This window comes from Equus asinus, chromosome 21, assembly GCF_041296235.1.
Source record: "Equus asinus isolate D_3611 breed Donkey chromosome 21, EquAss-T2T_v2, whole genome shotgun sequence".
NCBI classification, from domain to species: domain Eukaryota; kingdom Metazoa; phylum Chordata; class Mammalia; order Perissodactyla; family Equidae; genus Equus; species Equus asinus.
Window position 1 is genome coordinate 66,873,085 of NC_091810.1, and position 22,454 is coordinate 66,895,538.

The 22,454-nt window shown below is 36.8% G+C and overlaps 1 protein-coding gene across 11 annotated transcripts in view; it reads right to left on the reverse strand.

Annotated features, from left to right (window-relative positions):
- The window catches only part of RBMS3 (RNA binding motif single stranded interacting protein 3), a 1,423,334-nt gene that overhangs the window by 1,343,450 nt on the left and 57,430 nt on the right, over positions 1 to 22,454 (reverse strand). For all 11 annotated transcript variants that reach the window (XM_070492733.1, XM_070492730.1, XM_070492739.1 and 8 more), the window contains one exon: positions 16,264 to 16,423. In XM_070492733.1, coding sequence (XP_070348834.1) covers positions 16,264 to 16,423 — 160 coding nt within the window. The remainder of the gene's footprint in view (positions 1 to 16,263; positions 16,424 to 22,454) is intronic.

The window sequence follows — 22,454 nt, forward strand, 5'->3', positions numbered from 1 at the left end:
TGAAGATTACATGAAACAGCATATGTAAAAAGTACTTTAAAATGTAAAGCACTTTTCAAATGTTAGTTATCAACATCATAAATGATCAGAATATAAACAATTTTCATTTGGTCTCTGCAGCCCAAGAAAATGAGATAGGCACTGTATTCACAATAGGGAGGAGTTGGCTGAGTGCATATTTTATTTGCATAGGATCTCTATTATTACAGAGTCCATTATTTTTTTTTAATTTACTAATTTATCCAATGCTTAGATAGTACTAAGTGTCACATATGGTCTTAAGCACTTCACAAACAATTCATTTTAACTTCCTAACAAGCTTATGAAGTAGGTACTACTATCATCCTCATTTTACAGATGAGGAAACTGAGGCACTGAGTTTAGAACTTGCCCAAGTTCATATAGCTAGTAAGTGGCAGAGCTGGAATTCATATGCAGGCAATCTAGCTCCAGAATTCATGCGCTCAATCACTATAAAATATTTCACTAAAAAGCAATTCTGTTGCACAAATCTCAAAGATGGTTTTATGAACAGTTTGTAGTCCACATCATAAGAAATAAATTGTGTTGAAAATTATAGGAAACTGCCATCTGGCATTTACTGTATCAGGTCATTTTTATACTGCTTAGGAAAATTTTTTTCTGGGATTATTAATCAGTAGTTAAAAATTTAAATCACCACTGAATTAAATGGCAAATTTTATGTTAAACATATTTTATCAATTTTTAAAAAAGAATCAAAAACTTAAATTTATTGTATACAGTTTAAGTATTTTACATATTCTGATTTCAAGTTGTAGAATTATTTTGCAAAATTGAATATATTATTAAGTTTGTAGCAAGAAAGGGGTTGTAAACATTGCTATGTAAAATGACAATGAAATATTAGTAATGTATTGATGAAATAAAGCATAGGAAACAAATGAGCACTGAGTCAACAGATCATTTTTAAGGCCTGCGCTTACCTAAAGCGCTGCTATCTCCCCCTGCTCTAGCCAGGCTGCCTGTTACAGCTGGGGACATTAAATATAACTGGGAGAACAGTTTTAAATCAGCCATGAAAATAAGCATGTGTTCATTTGTCTTGAGCCTTAAAAAAGTCAGGATTGATCTAAAGGATTTTAAGCAACAGTACAAATGGTTATCAAGACCTGAACCTAAAAGAAAGTTAACATACTGGGCTGCTATTTTCTACTCCACATTTACTTGTTTTTTTTTATGAAATATGAGTTTATGGGAAAACAATGGTTGTATTTATTTCAGATAGATGCTCAGATTCTATTTAATGATAGAATCATAAGAACAGGCGGGAGATCTAGGAGAAGAGGATAGTTAAATAAGCGATGCAGAATCAGTACATACATATTCTGTCAGCTAAACAAAATGGAGAGGAAATAGTAACTCTGAAATTTATTTTCAAGTTAGTTTAATCAGCATTATTTAGGGTTCAGGGATAATGTGTTTTGCCTGAGTCATGGACTGGTCCTGGCCCTCGGCTAGAAGATATGTCAAAACAAAACAAAAAAATGGTGGAGGAATGAAAGAAAAGAAAGTGAAAAAGAAGTCAATATATCAATTGTGGACTTTCAGTTATACGATTATGAGTTTTGGACTTCACCATTCCCTAATGGAAGAATGTACCAAAAAGTTACTCAACAACTGTTTATTAATTTAAGAATCCCAACATAAAAGTCTCATTATAAGGCAGGCTTACTCATAAGGGGTATGACTCTGAAGGCAATTTAGTGAGCCTTGTATTTTGGCTTAAAAATAATGATCTGACTCCGGTTTCTTTAACAGAAAATAAGTACTTCTAGAAAATTGAGAAAGCTATATATTGGAACTTCTTAGAAAAGATTATTGCTGTTCCACTGAAGAGTCAACATGAGAAACCTAGTTGATACTTAAAACATTTTTCATGCATTTGATGATGGGAAAGGTAGCCACCTGTTCTACACTTTCACAAACTGAGTAAAGTTGGTTACATTATTTAGATTTGGACTTTTGACTTCAGTACAAGTTCACAGCTATCTAAATTCATAAGAGATGAAGTCGGGAGATGAGAGAGGGGAATTCAAGAATTTATTTGGAGTAGCAAAGTCAGCATATATAAATGTGAGTGAATTCAAAAAAGCAAAATAAAGATAGGGAAAGAAACTGGTTTCATTCAGTTGCAAAGAACATGAAAGATAGTATTTCTATTATCCTTCCAAATTCCATCAAATAAATCCAAAGTACTCTTGAGGTATTGCTGATACTGGCGACTATTCATTCACCAAGGAGTCAGATTAAGAAGGATCTAACTTATCTCCTGCTTTCAATAGTCCTTAGGCACTTCTGTTTACACTAAACTAGAAAACCAATGCAGCAATGGCCTCTTTCAGTCATGTACTGCAGAATCAAAGGATAAGATGATCAATTAGCTCTATTTCCCTCAATTTCTGGGAGCATCTTGTTGGTTGATAAAAAAAAAAAAAACAACACTAAAATCATGGAATTTTTCACACATGATCTTAGTCAAAGGAAAAGATATTATTCTCCACCTTATTGTTCTTGGTACCTTTTTTGGTATTCACTCCTGCAGACGTGGGTTTCTAGGGAGAGGAAATAAATAATTTAACTGTGTATTTTACCTGTACTTCCAATGAATAATATCAACAAATGTTTATCAAGAGCCTATTATATGACAAGCACTATACTAAATGCCTTACATGCATTATCTCAGTTAATCTCTACAACAACTTTATGAGGCAGATACTATTATAACCTCCATTTTAAAATAAGGCATGTGAGATGTGTAAAGAGTAAGTGACTTGCCTGGGGTTAACCATCTAGTATGTAGCCCAGTCAACCTTCAGAGAGCCTGGCCCTAGAGCCTGCTTTTTTAACCACTATGACAACTTTATTCTCTTCCTAATTAATATACATTATTACAAAAGTTTTCTTGGCAGATTATCCACAATTAGGTCATAGTTATAGAAACATGTTCTAATTTCCTTAACCTTCTTACAGGCCAAAAACTAAAGGATGTTTAGAAAACAAGCAAACAGAAAATCTTAACCCAATAATACCAAAATTACAGCAAATTTTATAGCAAATATCGAATTCACACAATAAAAATTTACTGAGTGTTTGTTAGCTATTCAGATTATTGCCAGTAGAAACATGATGTGTATATATATATATACACACATAATTTTTGCAAATGTAGTTTCCCACTGAGTTGGCTCAATAGATTTGTATCCAGTTTCACTCCATTATTCTAAGAGCAAAACGCTGCTTGATCATCTAGTTACAAACTAATTTGCTAATCCTTGGTACTGACTATATTCTTAGAATTTGGATCCCAATGAAACTTAGAAGCAAGACACTTTGCTTAAATAGCTGTTAATCTAGATGCACTTGTCAAATGACTACTGCAAATGTAATTTGAAAATATCAAGAGTTCTGCTTGGTCACTAGTCCTCAAAGGGGAACATCAAGAGGCAAATAAAGAGCAAGTCTACCATAGGCTGCCATCATTTAACATGTATGTTAGAATTAAAAGTTGAAAAATGTCCTCATTTTGTAGGTGCAAATGTGGGAAAACATTCAACAAGAAATTAGACCACTGCTTCTGCATAAGTAAACTGGCATAGTACAGAAAGAGAAAAGAATTTGGACTTTGGAGACAGATATCTTGAGTCTAATCATTGCCCCATCACTTAGTAGTTGATTGACCTTGGGGAATAGACACATAACCTGAATCTCAGTTTTTTCCATATGTCAAATAGTAATGATACCTATCTTCATGGGGTTGCTATGAGACTTTAAATATTACATGAAAATAATCTCCTCTATATATGATTGGTATTTGTAGGCTCTTTTAGTTACGAGAGTTGTCATAGTATATGTTTACATCAGAGCCCTTTGTTGGAGGATATTTACTAGACCAAATTTACATTCAATGTATCAATCATCAGTTGGTAATTTCTACTCATATGTTTATCATTATATAGAAAATAAATCAACTTATTTGATAAATTACTATAGGATAAGTTATATTATTTCTAGTTACAGACTGGAGAAGTTAGAGTAATGTGATTTTAGTCATTCGGCCATAGTCTGAAGAATACTGAAATTTCAGGAATGGTCCTTCTAAAGATACAGGTTAAAAGGAACTGTGACATTCTCTCTGCCATCATTAGTCTATCTGTTAGAACAATACTAGGGGCTTAACAAAAGGCCTATATTTCTTTATATTTCATATCAGTTGTCTGTTGATGCAGGGGGCCTTTGCTAAAAGTAGTTACTCAGGGATCCAGGCTAAGAGAGTAGCAAACCAACATTTCAAACATTATCAGTTACAGTGCTACAGGAAGAGAAAACTCTGGAGGATACTGACTGGACACAGTTATGTGCTCAAAGAGGTGACATTCATCACTTTCACTCACAACTCACTGGCCCTACCCCACCACAGGGATAACAAATGTGCAATTCTACTTTGGAACAGAAAGGCAGAGACCTTGAAAGTTTTGGTGAACAGTACTAATGACTACCCCAAATAGGAAGCAGAATTCTAGGAGTTGCAGAGCTCAAGTTTAACAATATGGCATTGATTCCTTTTCATCTCCCTGGAAAATACAGGCTACTCCATAATACAATGAGTAACTACCCAAATTACATCTGGTACCCATAGAAATGGTTGCATATCTACAGAGATATCATACATAAAGTAGTAAGCAGACTACTAAAATATATAGCCCAAAAAATCCATTCACATCATAGACAAAAAAAATATCTAAATTTTACCATAGGAGTATTATAGCATCAGGGGTGAACTACCTACTTTTTTCTTGGCAATATAAAGAACTAGAGAAGTGTAGGCCAAGTCATCATTGGTTGGAGCACACTATTTATGTTCAAGAAAAATTATGACTCTATATGACCTATGAAATAGGTGATCAACTTAAACATGCTATAAATATTGAGTTCAAGCTATATATCAGCTTTATCAGCAATATCTATAAATTATGTATAATGTTGAATGACAAGAATGACCTTAAAGCTGTGTTCAATGAAACTGATTACTCTTGGGTTAGATATGTGAACCTATGGCAGTAAGCATAATTTCTAGACAAATGAAGTGAAAGACTAACAAAAGAAGTAGAAGAAAGGTAACAGGAAACAGTAAGCCATAACCAAAGTTACATTACTACATTAGTAGAGAGAAAACCAACAAAACTCTGATGCCTCAGATTGAGAAAATTTGGTTTTCTTTCTCTCCAGTGGTTCGTTCTCTCTCTGGGTGGCACATTAGATACATCTGAAGAACTTAAAAATGCTGAGGCCTGCCCCTACTTTGACATTCTGATTTAATTAATCCAGTAGAGCGGAGTACAGGCACTGCTGTGTTTTTGTTGTTGTTTTTGTTGCTGTTATTTTTTGTAAAGCTCTCTAATGCACAGTGAGGTGTAAGAAATGCTAAACTAAGTCACGAAGTCTATCAAGCTAAAAAGTAAACTTGCAAATAATGGGTTCTACAGATATGTACCTACCAAATATAAAGAAAAGACCATTTGTGCCAATGGGACAAGAATTGAATGCCATGCACCAACTCCTAAAAAAGATAGTCATCTAGGGTCTGCCCCACCCACTAGAGCACCTATTTAATCCACCTCAGCCAGGGCAGGCAGCCCACCCTAATGACAGGTCCAACTCAACAGCAAGCCCCCAGGCGACTTGTGGGCCTGCATATACTAGGTACCTGGATCCTCTGCAGCAGTGGGTCTGACTCTGAGGGGCAGGGTGTGCACAAGGAGCGGGTAGAGTGTGGGGGGCATTGGTGTAGTGTGTGGGGCCTCAGCAGTGGAGTGACTGGGTCTGCTTCAGGGAGTTTAGGCGTGCACACAGGAAAGGACTACACTGACAGTGTGTGTGGCCCTGTGGGCGGTGGGGCTTGTCAGCTGCAGAAGACGTGTGCTTCTCAAACACCAACATAGGGGATTGGCCCCCATCTTCCAAAGCCTGAAACATCTGGATGCTCCCATGCCTGGGGCCAGCCTCACTCAGCTGCAATCCTGAGAGAGATGACAAGAACCTTGCAGGCAGAGGCCTACAGCAATTGTAAGCCCCTGAACCTAGCAACCAGCCAAACTGGGAGCTTACGCACTTAACAGAAAAACTGCAACAGGAATGTGCTATTAGACCTTGTAGCCAACTCTGCTGGGGCTCCCCATGCCTGATAAAGTGACTGAAGTGTCCATAACAGCCACACACAGCTGAGCATCACAACCAGCCAGCCAGGGGGACAGCCTAGCCTCCCTGGGGACCTGAAGCAAGAGCAACCCTGCCACAACAAAAGGACACACAAGCCCACACAGGGGCCACTCCTGGAACATTTGGAACTGGTGATGAGAGGGAAGTACACTGCTGGGTCTCATAAGGCACTTCCTACACAAGGCCACCTCTCCAAGATCAAGAGACATTGCTGACCTACCTAATACACTGATACAAGCACAGAGAAAGAGTCAAAATGAGGAGGCAAAGGAATATATTCCAAGTAAGGGAACAGGACAAAATCCCAGAAAAAGAACTAAAAGAAACAGAAATAAACAATCTGCCTGGCAAAGAGTTCAAACAAAAAGTCATAAGGATTCTGAAACAGAGGAGAAGGGCGCAGCAAAATGGTGGGGTGAGCTGACCTGGGATTCTCTCCCCTCCAAAATACAACAAAAGATTGGAAGAACTGAATTTCAGAGAATAAACATAATGCCAGCTCGTTAGAGACCTACAATACCAAGAAGGTGGAGATCATAAACCTTGCAGACGGCCTGGGAGGTGCTGGAACGGTAGGAGAGAACATCGCTCCCTCCCCTAGAGTCTGCGATCGCTGCAGCATGGGTTGGGAAGGAGCAGGGGAGGGGCCACGTGACGGGGGGATCATCCAGGACTCCTGCCGCTGATTCAGTGGAGACCCACTGATGGGGGGGAAAACTTCCATCCGTGGGGACCCTATAAATCAAGAGCCTTGGGAGACCAGAGAACAGAACTGATCTGAACCCAGACTGGCGTGTGTGAGTAACAGCCCCTCCCCCCCAGCAAAGCCAGTGGGCGCAGCCATCTTGCTCCAAGGCAGAGAGCTAACACGCCGCTCTCGACCCCCATCTAGTGGCAACAGGCTGTAACTGCAACTGAATTCTACCACCATGAGAAAAAACCGCTCCTCTACCATCCAGCAATTTATAAAAGCCCCAGACCAGAAGGAAAACAATAAAAACAGAGAATTAAGTCCTGAGGACTTGGAATTAGGTAAACTAAGTGATAATGAATTCAGAGTAGCTATAATCAAAAAACTCAATGAGGTAGAGAGAAAGATAGAGAAACAAGCCGAGTTCTGGAGTTACTTCACAAAAGAGATTGAAATCACAAAGAAGAATCAAACAGAATTACTTGAGATGAAAAACACAACGGACCAGATAAAACAGAATACGGATTCCCTGAATGCCCGTGTAGACAACATAGAGGAGAAAATTAGCATAATCTAGGACAGACAGGCTGAATGGCGCCAGACAGAGAAAGAAAGAGAACTAAGAATTAAAAAAAATGAGGAAAATCTCCGAGAGATAATGGATTCAATGAGGAGTAAGAACATAAGGATCATAGGAATTCCCGAGAATATGGAAAAGGAAAATGGAGCAGAAAGTGTGCTTAACGAAATTATTGAAGGGAATTTCCCAAATCTAGGGATCAACGGAGAAATGTGTGTAGAGGAGGGTTTTAGATCTCCTAGATTTGTCAATGTAAAAAGACCTACCGCAAGGCACATAGTAGTAAAGTTGGCAAATAGGAATGATAAGGAGAGAATACTCAGGGAAGTAAGGAAAAAAAGGAGAATAACCTATAAAGGAGCCCCTATCAGACTGTCAGCTGATTTCTCTACAGAAACCCTACAAGCTAGGAGAGAATGGAGTGATATATTCAAAGCTTTAAAGGATAAAAACCTTCAGCCAAGAATACTCTATCCAGCAAGAATTTCCTTCAGATATGAGGGAGAAATTAAATCTTTTCCAGACAAACAAAAGTTAAGGGAATTTGTAACTAAAAGCCCTCCATTACAAGAAATCCTCAAGAAGGCTCTCATACTTGAAAAAAGAAAAAAGGGAGAAAGGGGACACAATCCACAGACTAGGGAGACCGATAGATAGAACCAGAACAGGATAGCAAATATTCAACTACAGCATTAGGGTAAAAGTAAGGAAACTACCAAAACAAGGACGATCTTAGCACTCTAACTACAAATTAATAAGATGAGTTGGAATAAAAAATGAAAATAATTATTTAGGAGGGGAAGAGCAAAGGGTCTAAATCAGTACTGGTCAACTAGGTAAGAGACCACCAGAGAATACACTATATTATACACGAGATTCTAAATACAAACTTCAAGGTAGACACTAAAATAAAGTACAGAACAGAGTCACAAATCATAGATAAGGAAAAATCTAAGAAACCCAGCATAAGAAATTGCAGTATTAAATGGGTAGTCTAAAGCACACAGGAAAAGAAACACAGGAAAACAAGATAATGAGCGACAGATTGACAGCATTAAGTCCACATGCATCAATAATCACTCTCAATGTGAACGGATTGAACTCTCCAATAAAAAGACACAGAGTGGCAAAACGGATTAAAGAACACGATCCAACAATTTGTTGCCTCCAGGAAACACACCTCAGCCCCAAGGACAAACACAGACTCAGGGTGAAGGGGTGGAAGACAATACTTCAAGCAAATAGCAAGGAAAAAAAGGCAGGTGTTGCAATTCTCCTATCAGACCAAGTGTATTTCAAAATAAGACAGGTAAAGAGAGACACAGAGGGACAATATATAATGATCAAAGGGACACTTCATCAAGAAGAAATAACGCTTATAAATATCTATGCACCCAACACAGGAGTACCAAGATTCATAAAGCAACTATTAACAGACCTAAAGGAAGATGTTCAAAACAACACAATAATAGTAGGGGACCTCAACACCCCACTCACATCAATGGACAGATCATCCAGACAGAAAATCAACAAGGAAATAGTGGAGCTGAATGAAAAACTAAAACAATTGGACTTAATAGACATATATAGATCACTCCACCCTGAAGGAGCTGAATACACATTCTTCTCAAGTGCACATGGAACATTCTCTAGGATAGACCATATGTTGGGAAACAAGGCAAGCCTCTACAAATTTAAAAAAATTGAAATAATAACAAGCATCTTCTCAGATCATAGTGCTATAAGGCTAGAAATTAATTACAAGAAAAAAGCTGAGAAAGGCACAAAGATGTGGAGACTAAACAACACACTACTGAACAAGCAATGGATCATTGAAGAAATTAAAGAAGGAATAAAAAAATACCTGGAAACAAATGAAAATGATGGCATGCCATACCAACTCATATGGGATACAGCAAAAGCTGTATTAAGAGGAAAATTCATCGCAATACAGGCACATCTTAACAAACAAGAAAAATCCCAAATAAGCAACCTTAAAGCACACCTAACTGAACTAGAGAAAAAAGAACAAATGAAGCGAAAGTCAGCAGAAGGAGAGAAATAATAAAAATCAGAGCAGAAATAAATACTATTGAAACGAAAAAGGCAGTAGAAAGGATCAATGAGACAAAGAGCTGGTTTTTTGAGAAGATAAATAAAATTGACAAACCACTAGCCAGACTTACAAAGAAAAAAAGGGAGAAAGCTCAAATAAACAAAATCAGAAATGAGCGAGGAGAAATAACAACAGACTCTGCAGAAATACAACAGATTATAAGAGAATACTACAAAAAACTATATGCCAACAGAATGGATAACCTAGAGGAAATGGATAAATTCTTGAACTCCTACAATCTCCCAAAGCTCACTCAAGAAGAGGCAGACAATTTGAACAGACCAATCACAAGGAAAGAGATTGAAACAGCAATCAAAAACATCCCAAAGAATAAAACCCCAGGACCAGATCGCTTTCCTGGGGAATTCTACCAAACTTTCAGAGAGGATTTAATACCTATCCTTTTCAAGCTATTCCAAAAAATTAGGGAAGATGGAACACTTCCTAACACATTCTATGAGGCCAACATCACGCTGATACCAAAACCTGACAAGGACACCACGAAAAAAGAGAACTACAGGCCAATATCACTGATGAACATAGATGCAAAAATTCTAAACAAAATTTTGGCAACCAGAATTCAGCAATTCATCAAAAGAATCATACATCAGGATCAGGTGGGATTCATACCAGGGACACAGGGATGGTTCAACATCTGCAAATCAATCAACGTGATACACCACATCAACAAACTGAGGAATAAAAACCACATGATCATCTCAATAGATGCAGAGAAGGCATTTGACAAGATCCAACAGCCATTTATGATAAAAACTCTGAACAAAATGGGCGTAGAAGGAAACTACCTCAACAGAATAAAGGCCATATACGACAAACCCATAGCCAACATCATACTCAATGGGCAAAAACTGAACCCCATCCCCCTGAAAACAGGAACGAGACAAGGATGCCCTCTATCACCACTCTTATTTAACATAGTACTGGAGGTCCTGGCCACAGCAATCAGGCAAGAAAAAGGAATAAAAGGAATCCAAATAGGGAGGGAAGAAGTGAAACTCTCGCTGTTTGCAGACGACATGATCTTATATATAGAAAACCCCAAAGAATCCATTGGAAAACTGTTAGAAGTAATCAACAACTACAGCAAAGTTGCGGGGTATAAAATCAATTTGCATAAATCAGTAGCATTTCTATACTCAAGTAATGAACCAACAGAAAAAGAACTCAAGAATACAATACCATTCACAATCACAACAAAAAGAATAAAATACCTTGGGGTAAATTTAACTAAGGAAGTGAAGGACCTATATAATGAAAATTACAAGGCCTTTATGAGAGAACTGGATGACGACATAAGGAGATGGAAAGACATTCCATGTACATGGATTGGAAGAATAAACATAGTTAAAATGTCCGTTCTACCTAAAGCAATCTACAGATTCAACGCCATCCCAATCAGAATCCCAATGACATTCTTTACAGAATTAGAACAAAGAATCCTAAAATTCATATGGGGCAACAAAAGACCCTGAATTTCTAAAGCAATCCTGAGAAAAAAGAACAAAATGGGAGGCATCACAATCCCTGACTTCAAAACATACTACAAAGCTACAGTAATCAAAACAGCATGGTACTGGTACAAAAACAGGTGCACAGATCAATGGAACAGAATTGAAAGCCCAGAAATAACACCACACATCTATGGACAGCTTATCTTTGACAAAGGAGCTGAGAGCATACAATGGAGAAAAGAAAGTCTTTTCAACAAATGGTGCTAGGAAAACTGGAAAGCCGCATGTAAAAGAATGAAAATTGACCATTCTTTTTCACCATTCACCAAAATAAACTCAAAATGGATTAAAGACCTAAAGGTGAGACCTGAAACCATAAGGCTTCTGGAAGAAAACGTAGGCAGTACACTCTTTGACATCAGTATTAAAAGGATCTTTTCGGACACCATGCCTTCTCAGAGAAGGGAAACAATAGAAAGAATAAGCAAATGGGACTTCATCAGATTAAAGAGCTTCTTCAAGGCAAATGAAAACAGGATTGAAACAAAAAACAACCCACTAACTGGGAAAAAATATTTGCAAGTCATATATCTGACAAAGGCTTAATATCCATAATATATAAAGAACTCTCGCAACTCAACCACAAAACATCAAACAACCCAATCAAAAAATGGGCTGGAGACATGAACAGACATTACTCCAAAGAAGATATACTGATGGCCAATAGGCACATGAAAAGATGCTCATCATCGCTGATCATCAGGGAAATGCAAATCAAAACTACACTAAGATATCACCTTACACCCATTAGAATGACAAAAATATCTAAAACTAATAGCAACAAATGTTGGAGAGGTTGCGGAGAAAAAGGAACCCTCATACACTGCTGGTGGGAATGCAAACTGGTGCAGCCACTATGGAAAACAGTATGGAGATTCCTCAAAAAACTAAAAATAGAACTATCATATGATCCAGCCATCCCACTACTGGGTATTTATCCAAAGAGCTTGAAGTCAGCAATCCCAAAAGTCCTGTGCACCCCAATGTTTATTGCAGCACTGTTTACAATAGCCAAGACGTGGAAGCAACCTAAGTGTCCAGCAACAGACGAATGGATAAAGAAGATGTGGTACATATATACAATGGAATACTACTCAGCTGCAAAACAGAACAAACTCATTCCATTTGCAATAACATGGATGGACCTTGAGAGAATTATGTTAAGTGAAATAAGCCAGCGAGAGAAAGATAATCTGTGTATGACTCCACTCATATGAGGAATTTAAAACTATGGACCAAGAACAGTTTAGTGGATACCAGGGGAAAGGTGGGGTGGGGGGTGGGCACAAAGGGTGAAGTGGTGCACCTACAACATGACTGACAAACATTAATGTACAATTGAAATTTCACAAGATTGTAACCTATCAATAACTCAATAAAAAAAAAGTCATAAGGATTCTCACCGATCTTGGGAGAAGAATAGATGAACTCAGTGAGAACTTCAACAAAGAACTGGAAAATATATAAAAGAACCAATCAGAAATGAAGAATACAATACTGGAAATGAGTCCCTCACTAGAGGGACTCAACAGCAGAGTCGATGATACAGAAGAATGGATCAGAGAGCTGGATGACAGACTAGAGGAAATCACCCAAGCTCAAGAGAGAAAAGAAAAAAGAATTAAAAAGAATGAGAACAGTCTAAGGCATGTCTGGGACAAGATCAAGCACACTAATATCATGTTATAGGTGTCCCAGAAGGAGAAGAGAGCGACAAAGGGGCAGAGAATTTATTTGAAGAAATAGCTGAAAACTTTTCTAACCTAAAGAAAGAAACAGATATCCAGGTACAGGAAGTACAGAGAGCACCAAACAACATAAACCCAAAGAGGCCCACACCAAGACACATTATAATTAAAATAAAGACAAAGAGAGAATCCTAAAAGCTGCAAGAGAAAGGCAGTAAGTGAGATACAAAGGAAACCCCATATGTCTATCTGCTGACTTCTCAGCAGAAACCTTACAGGCTGGAAGGGAGTGGAACGATATATTTAAATTGCTGAAAGGAAAAAACCTACAGCTAAGAATACTCTACCTGGCAAGGTTATCATTCAGAATGGAAGGAGAGATAAAGAGTTTCCCAGACAAGCAAAAATTAGAGTTTATGACCAAGAAACCAATCTTAAAAGAAATGCGAAAGGGACTTATTTAAGTGGGAAAGAGAAGACCACAAATAGGAATAAGAAAATTATCCAAAAAAAAAGGGTAATAAAATCACCGGTAAAGGGAAACATATGGTAAAGGTAGCAGATCAACCACCTATGAAGATAATATGAAGGTCAAAAGACAAAAGTACTAAAATTACCTATTTCTATGATAAGAGGGTAACATATACACACACACAAAATAAGAGGTTAGATAAGACATCAAAAACATAAAATGCGGGAGGAGGGGAGTAAGAGTAGAGCTTTTAGCAAGAGGTCAAACTAAAGAGACCATCAACTTAATATAGATTGCTATATACGTAGGTTATTATAAATGAACCTCATGGAAACCAAAAACCAGAAACCTATAATAAATACACAAAAAATTAAGAGAAAGGAACACAAACATAATACTAAAGAAAGCCATTAAACCAGAAGGGAAGAGAGTAAGAGAAGAAGAAAGGAAAAGAGAAGAATTACTAAAACAATCAGAAAAAAAGTAACAAAATGGCAATAAGTACATACGTATCAATAGCTACTTTAAATGTCAATGGACTAAATGCTCCAATCAAAAGGCATATGGTGGCCGACTGGATAATAAAACACGACCCGGGGCTGGCTCCGTGGCCGAGTGGTAAGTTTGAGTGCTCGGCTTCAGAGGCCCAGGGTTTTGAGGGTTTGGATCCTGGGCATGGACATGGCACCACTCATCAGGCCATGCGGAGATGGTGTCCCACATAGCACAACTAGAAGGACCTACAACTAGAATATACAACTATGTACTGGGGGGCTTTGGGGAGAAGAATAAGAAAAAGAAAAGGATTGGCAACAGATGTTAGCTCAGGTGCCAATCTTAAAAAAAAAAAGATCAGACAACTTGTGCAATGTGCATTCCTCCTCCACCTCTTCTAGAAAACTCTTTAAGAAAGTCTACTTTGTCTACTATACATTATTTTTTGTGTAAGTGATCTTTTTTTAATGAGAGCAGGGGGTGTGCATTTAATATCTGGGTCAATGCGATACAGTGTAAAGACAGCATTTGAAGATGTAGGAGCTCCAGTGCAGAGAGGATCACAAAAGACTAAATCCCTGGGAAGTTTAGGCAACAGAACTGCAGGTTGGAGTCAATACTACCTCCATCTCTAAGAGACAGGAAAATCTCAGCTATTCCTAGGTGATACATAGTTTGAAATTATTCATTTTCAACTAATTTCTCATATGTATCATTTTTGTCCATTTTTCTACCTTTGTTGTCAATATTCCTGAGTTGACCTCTGTGCTTTCTCTTTCTTGAGTAGATTGGGGCAATGAGGTTTCAATTATCTGTAAGTCTCCCCTTCCTGGCAAGCAGAGACCTTCAATAGCCAGAAGTAGGGAATCAGAGCACAGCAAGACAGTCTGGCACATGCCAGCTGAATGTGAGGTAAAGGGGAACTAAAATTTCAGCCTTACATTAAGAGATCCAGAGAAGAGGTTTCAGTGATTATATCAGCTCCAAGGGAACAGTAAAGAAAAGACACAGACAAGAAGAAAAAATTAAGGGACAAGAACAGAGCCTGTAGATAGGTATCCTGACTGACAGTCGAGGAGAGAGCATCCCCAGAGCCTGTGGGCACCCAGTGAGTTATCCACCCAGAGCACACAGCCAGTTGGGGGAGTTGGAGAAGGATGAGTGGAAACAAACACTATTTTCTTCTGCTCTCATCCTTGCATTAGGGGCCTACTTAATTTAAACAGCTCTGAATTCCTGGTCTTTGCCCAGAACTTTTAAGTTTGCTTTTATGCTTTCAGAAGGTTGAAACTTATGGCTCCTGAATCTTGAGTTTGGCTTTGTTTTGAACCAGATTTTTTCCTTGTCCCAGTGATTAATGGTATGCTTCTGGAATCAGACTACCCAAATTAATCCTGACATAACTCAAATCCTGAGAGTAATACTAGTTAAGACAATTTAAAAATACATTTGATTATATACTTACATTTAAATATAATTTCTTAAGAATGCTCTGCTCTTTACCACATTGTCAAATATCTCAAATTCTAAAGTTTGCTTCACGAGAAGCTAGGAGGTTTTGTCATCCTTGTCAAAATAGCCTTCCCTTCCAGCTGCTTTCAAGCCGAACGGAACAACGATACTGTTTATGCCAAAGATATAGTAAAAGCCCATTTTAAAGTACCTTATATTTCCACAGATTTACTTATACTGTGGATTAAACGGCATGGCTTCACCGTACATACACTTATATGTGTATTTGAATATATATCCTTCTCACTATAGAAAACCACACAAATTGAGTCAAAGGCATACACATTTCTGACATCTACTTTTCAATCATATTTCTAATGAAAACATTGTTTGCAGATGAAATGTTTCAATATTAGAGTATAAACACAGATAACTAAATTGATTTATAACAATTAAAACAAACCCATGGAAATAGATCCTGTTCACCTATTCTCATCAACCTGAGAGTTTAGTCTGTTCATTAATTGCAGTGTGTGATTTAAAGTTTAAAAGGAGTCAAAAAGATGCTGAATAAGTTAGTACAATGAAATATTCTGTTTGAAATTGAAAATCTGTTGCACTCCATTATTAATTTTCCCTGTGAGCTAGAGCTACAACTTAGAGTCTCCTCAAGAGAATTAAAAAATTACCAAATGATAATCTTAAAATGGTTCTAAAAGGCAATTATATAAAGTCCTCAGTTGACTTATACCATACTGCCATTAGAAAAATAAAATCTAAGACTACCTCATGGCTATTTTTGTATCTACGTTTCCTTTGAAAAAACTGCTTTAAAAATACAAATATTGGAGTTTAAACAAATAGTACATATTATTTTGTTTATATTAATACAAAATATACCTTTTAGGATCTGAGACAAAAATAGCCATAATTAAAAACAAGTGCAAAGGCAATAAAGTTTTGATGTTACTGTACCTACCTTTAATGTGATACTGTAATGTTCAACAAATGTTGCATTTATCCATGATCTTGAATGGGGATCACCCAGGAATTCTATGTGATACTGTTCAACATTTCCATCCACGTCATAGGTCACGTATTTCCCTTTAAAAGGATCAGGGCAAAGTATCCCTGGCCAACTTTCAAAAGAAAATATTTTTAATTATTTTGATGCTTTAAAAAAGGCAGACATTAATACATCTGTCACAATCATATGTCATACTTTCTCCTTTGAATTTTAATAACTTTTCCACAAAACAATCATATTCATGCTTGTATCTTTTAAACGTAAGATATTCATTTGATACATGTAATTAGTTGTATCTTTGTAGATAGAGCTTTGAAATAGTCACAAATTTAAGTATACATAAGATATAATGAGAAAGAATTATAAGACAAAAGAATGATCTCCAGGCTCTATAAGAGATATTTAGGTACTGCTAATAGGAAAGACAAGAGAGAAAAGATTCATCAGATTCATGGCAGGGTTGAGTCAACTCTTACCAATCAGTGATTAGTTAATAAAATGTTAACCCATTGATTGGGTTTCTGACAGGGTAGGAGAGAGCTGTCAAAGGATTACTGGTAGCTGAGGCAGTGAGAATACTGGAGATAATAACTACTGTGGGAAGAGCAGAAATAGAGCTCAGCAGTTCTATAGTGTCCCTTTTTCCTCCCTATCTGGTCCATTTTGCAGGTGACCAAATTGCTAAAAGTCCTCAGTGCTGGAAATAAATTTATCCTTTACTAAAAATAAATCTTTAGGGGTGTATTCTTTCATGACATAAACTTCCGGAAATTGTTTGATGTGTTTCATTTGGCAGAACATACTATATATATCAACTAAGTTTTAACTATTTTACCAACCTTTCTAGACTCTGACATACTGTTCAGAGAATAAAGCAGGAAGGGAAGGCAGCAAAGGAGGTCAGGAAGCTGTGACTAAGGAATGTATACTCAAAGCCTGACTGAATTTTATAGATCAAGATCCAAAATAGGCATATCTAATATACCCAAACATTCAAAAATCAGTACAACTGTCGTTATACCTCAGTCTGCAGCACTGCAGAGTGAAAAAGATACTAAGGTTCAAATCAGAGACCCAGGCTCCAGTTCTGCCTTCTACCAGTCAAGAGGCTTCAAGCAGGTAACTACGCCTCACAGTAACTCTATTTCCTCACTGAGTTGTTAAAAAGTTCAAACAAACATGTACTTTACACATTTTTGTTTTTTGGCAAATTAAAATATTGTAAAGTGATATCATTATGGGGTTTCCCCCCGCCAAATTCACATGTTGAAGTCCTAACCTCCTGTACCTCAGAATATGACTGTATTTGGACACAGGATCTTTACAGAAGTAACTAAGTTAAAAGGTGGGCCCTAACCTAATATGACTGGTTTCCTTACAAAAAAAGAAGATTAGGACACAGACATCCACAGAGGGAAGACCATGTGAAGATACAAGGAAGAGACCCATCTACAAGCCAAGGAGAAAGCCTCAGGTGAAATCAACCCTGCTGACACCTTGATCTCAGACTTTCAGCCTACCAAACTGTGAAAAAGTACGGTTCTGTTATTTTTAAGCCACTCAGTCTATGACACTTTGTTATGACAGGCCTAGAAAACTAATACAACCATATACAGATAAGATAACCGGTATATTTGAGAAGTAGAAAGTGATACAAAAACATTTTTTGCTTCATTTAGATAATTATTTAGAAACTAGATAAATTAGCTATTTAGATAATTTTAAAACCTAAAGGAAGTACACAAATCATACTGTAAAGAATCTGAAATTACAAAAATACAAAATCTGTAAATTGCCTGGATTTGTGGACTATAGGTTGATCTACTAAATTATCAACTGATATTAAAGTTATTAAATCATAAATATAGAAATGTATCTATCATAACCAACTACAAAAAAGTTTTTACAGATATAATTTAATAACACAATGTAAACTAATGAAAATATTCCATGCTTAGTATTATTAATGTAAACATTTGACTCCAGCAAGTTGATGAGTCCCAAGTATAGCTGCCAGGAGGTAATGACTTGGGTGCACCAGTTACCAGGGATGGTGAAGAGTGAGAATGGAGCAGGTGGCTGGCTGCTCCTTGGATGCTGAGCAGAGTCCTGTGGCTCTTGGGCGTCTCTGAGTTAGGGGAAAGGGAGGGGGAGGGCTGCCTGGAAGCCCCGGATCATGGAGGAGGAGGGCTAGGGGATTACAAATTGAGTCAGATTCTGGAACCCAAAGAAGCCTAAAACTTTGGAAGAATTGGAAGTGATAATGGAAAGTAAAGTAGAAGTTCAGGAACTAAATGAAGAAGACTGTCTGGTTATTATCAGGTTCACAGCACAATATTTTATTGCTATTTGGCGACTCTTATTGGGCTGTGCTTAAGAGTAAAACTTAAGTGGAGTTTATCTTTGAAACCTACAATGGAAATCTACATTTCGGAAGGAGCCCACTCAAAATAAGAAGACTTCAATAGGCAGATAAATGACAAAGTGAGTGGCAGGTGTGCAATGGAGACCCCCAACTTACTGGAAATGTGGGAACAAGTGGGTCCTTCAACCTCATTAACAGCTATTTTAAAAGCAACCAAACCGTGATTGTTGCATTAACATATTTGTTTAAACTGTTCGTGAAATATAAGGGGCTCATGTTTAATACTACATTATTTGCATGTCACCTCAATTTTAAAAAGGATTACTGCCAACCAATATCAAATTACAAGTTTCACCTACTCCACTCAGTTTAAAACAGTCTCAGGATTTCTAACACTTAACACATGAAAGAAAGACTATTTTGCATTTATTATGCATAAGATGAGCTGATACTTTTCTGACATAAATTCTGATACAAGTAGTTTTTACATCAAACCTATTGGGCCCAAGTGTATTCAATTTAAATTATTACTTTATAAAATGTAAATAAAAATAGAGCTGACTCCTAAAAAGAATTTGATGCCAATTAAAAAAAAAGCTTCTGTTCATTATTTAAAACATTTTATATTATAGAAAATATTGCATGCTGATTTAAAGATGAATTATAAAAAGTATGATTAAATGTCCATAGAACTAGGGCACTTTAGTATTTCTTCAGGCAGTGCAAAGGAATTGTCTGACTCCTAGTCTGTATATCTTGGCTAAAATGGAATGTACCAAACTTTAGAAAAAGCTGAGGAGAGGCAATAGATACAGAAAACATGATTAGTTCTCTCCAGCTGCTATATACATCATCTTCTCTGACTTGCTGTGATTGAGGAAAGCTGATGTCCATTTCTTGCCCTCACACTGACCTCAATTTGAGTTCCAAAACTGTCAATGAGATAGCACATTGTGCATTTCTACTTCCCAATTTTTCACTTTCATATTGAGGAGAAATTCTCAAGTGTTGTTTGGGGGCTTAAAGGTGGAGAGTAAGAACAGGCAACACAATGGAAGGGTATCAGAATTACAAGGAAAGTGATGATTTTTAGAATCTGTGAGTGGCAGGAGGTAGAATGTACAAATACAACAAGGTCAAATAAATCTCAGGTGTTGGAATCCACCTGGGGAAAGGCGAAACTTTGGTAGGACAAGTAACTTCAAGGGAAGTGTAAATGTATCATAAAGAAACTGATGTCCTACCCATTTCTTATCCAGTGGGAATGATAAGCTAAGATAGCTATTGCCTTCAACAGAAGTTGAAGCTTAAGCATGATTTCAGTTGCAATATATTTATACTCAATGAGAAGTACATGACTGTTATTTTTAAAACATGGTTTGGATGTTCAAGAGGAGAGTACATTTTACTTGGGTCTCACTCCTAATCTGTGGGAAATGAAATGAACAAGTTGGAGTCATCCCTAATTGAACGTTATATTTGCCAAGAAATCTTTGGGCTATACCTAACTGCAGCGGCTGATGGGAAGAGGAAATTTCCCATCTACACACGTACATATTATAAGTATATTAATCCATAGGCAAAAGAATGCAATTAAGAAGTAATCAAATAATATTTTATAATACTGAAAGGATCTAGTAGAAATCTCCATTTATAAATTTATATACTATACCTAAAAAGTATTACTGGATTGGTTTGTTAATTTAAAGGTATATTTTATTACTAAACTGTTTGAACTACAGTAAATTAGAATGCAAATATATTGTCTATAAATGAATTTTCACATTTATGAGAAAGCTTTGTAAAATGTCTGTGTAAACATGTCCAAATATTTCCCTAAATAGAGCCTAGTTTCTGCTTGACAACGATCTTTCTGTATTAGTGAGATAAGTACTCTTTTTCATTTTTTACCACTGTGCTCTTTCTAGCTGAATACAATGCTACTTGATCAATTATTAAAAATCAAGGCTGCTTAAACATTATGGAGATAGTTTTTCTCTTCCTAGTATATGCAGATATCCCCACCCTCAAGCACATAGAGGCATAACTCAAAGGCAAGAGGCTGCATATGTATTTTTATACATATATAAGTGTGTGCTATCTCACAATGTGGAGGTAAATGTAACTATTATAATTTGATTTTCCATGGAGCTTGCCCATAGACAAAGACAGTGCTATTCTCTTAACAATTATTTCTTTTTATTATATAAAGGTTAAATAAGCATTTCTAGATTTTGTATCAGTCTCTCTTTAGATTTTCTGGCTTTATTGGAGAGGGTTAACTCTTCTGATAAAGAAGAACTCTGAGATGTTGATAAGATTGAGTTTCTGAGCCTTCAAAGCTGGGTGTTAAGGCCATGGGCTAACGAGAATTGATCCAGACTATGCTACACTGCTATGTACCCCTGAAGCCAGCCAGCTAGTCTTTCCACTTGAAACTTCAACATCTATAACATTGCTTAATTAAGAACTAACGTTTGACTGTTTTTAGTAGGTTAATTCTAGCTTTATGTTCTATTACTGCAATTTGTTGTGTTATCATCTTTCTATTTATTTGTGGTACTGAGTAAACAATATAACAAGATTTGAGTTTCTCAATCTGTATTTTAAGTCTGTGCTCATTTGTACTTAGTTCATAAAGAGGAAGACATATGTGACTACTTAGCCAAATGCATTCTATTCTTTCAATAAGCAAGAAAGTAGATATAGCTTTATTTTGCAGGCATTTTGATGGTCTTAATCATATATTACAGATAATTTAGGGACTGGAGCAAAACATGTTTCATTTGTATTTCAAGTCCTAACCCTCAGTTACAAGCACAAAACTGCAAAAGAAATTCCTAATCAGACTTCTCACATAATATTTCAGATATAGTGACAAGAAACAAATCCACTTCTTGAATTAGAGTTATTGAACCTTCAAAATTTCCATTAGAAAATACAAACTCTCTGCTTTCAGAATGTTAATTTAAGATATGAAAAATGATATGAGACTACAAATACCTTCATAAGTAACCTCATAAAATGAGTGTTCATATTCATGTCTTTTAAACTATTTGTTCTTACATAACTATCTAGTTCCTCTGCATGTCCATCCTAATTATTACACACAAGTCAATTAATTATATATATATATTTTTTTTTACAACATTTCACACTTGATCCCTAGAAAAGCCCTCAGTAACAAAAGGTATATATCTCAAAAAGATTTCCACATGTGCAAAACTATTAAGTTTACTGGGCTGCCATAGGAAAATACCACAGACTGGGTGGCTTAAGCAACAGAAATTTATTTTCTCACAGTTTTGGAGGCTGGAAGTCCAAGATCAATGTGTCACCAGGGTTGGTTCCTCTTGAGGCCTCTCTTTAACTTGCAAATGGCTGCCTTCTTCCTGTGACTTCACATGATCTTTCCTCTGTGCAGGTGCATCCCTGGTGTCTCTTTGTGTGTCCAAATTTCCTCTTGTAAGAATACCCATCAGATTGGATGAGTGCCCACCTAGATGGTCTATTTTAATTCAATCACCTCTTTCAAGGCCCTAACTCCAAATTCAGTCACATTCTGAGGTCAAAGCTTTAACATATGACTTTTGGGGGAATGCAATTAAGCCCATGACAGTAAGTAAGAGAACAAGAACACAAATCTAGGTATAGACTTGAAGGCCTCTTGCATGTGTTGTGTGTGTGTGTGTGTTAGAATAAGCCCATCACATTCTCTCTATGAAGCAAACATCTTATATTCTTCATGGAGAATGGTTGAATATGAATGAAAACAAGT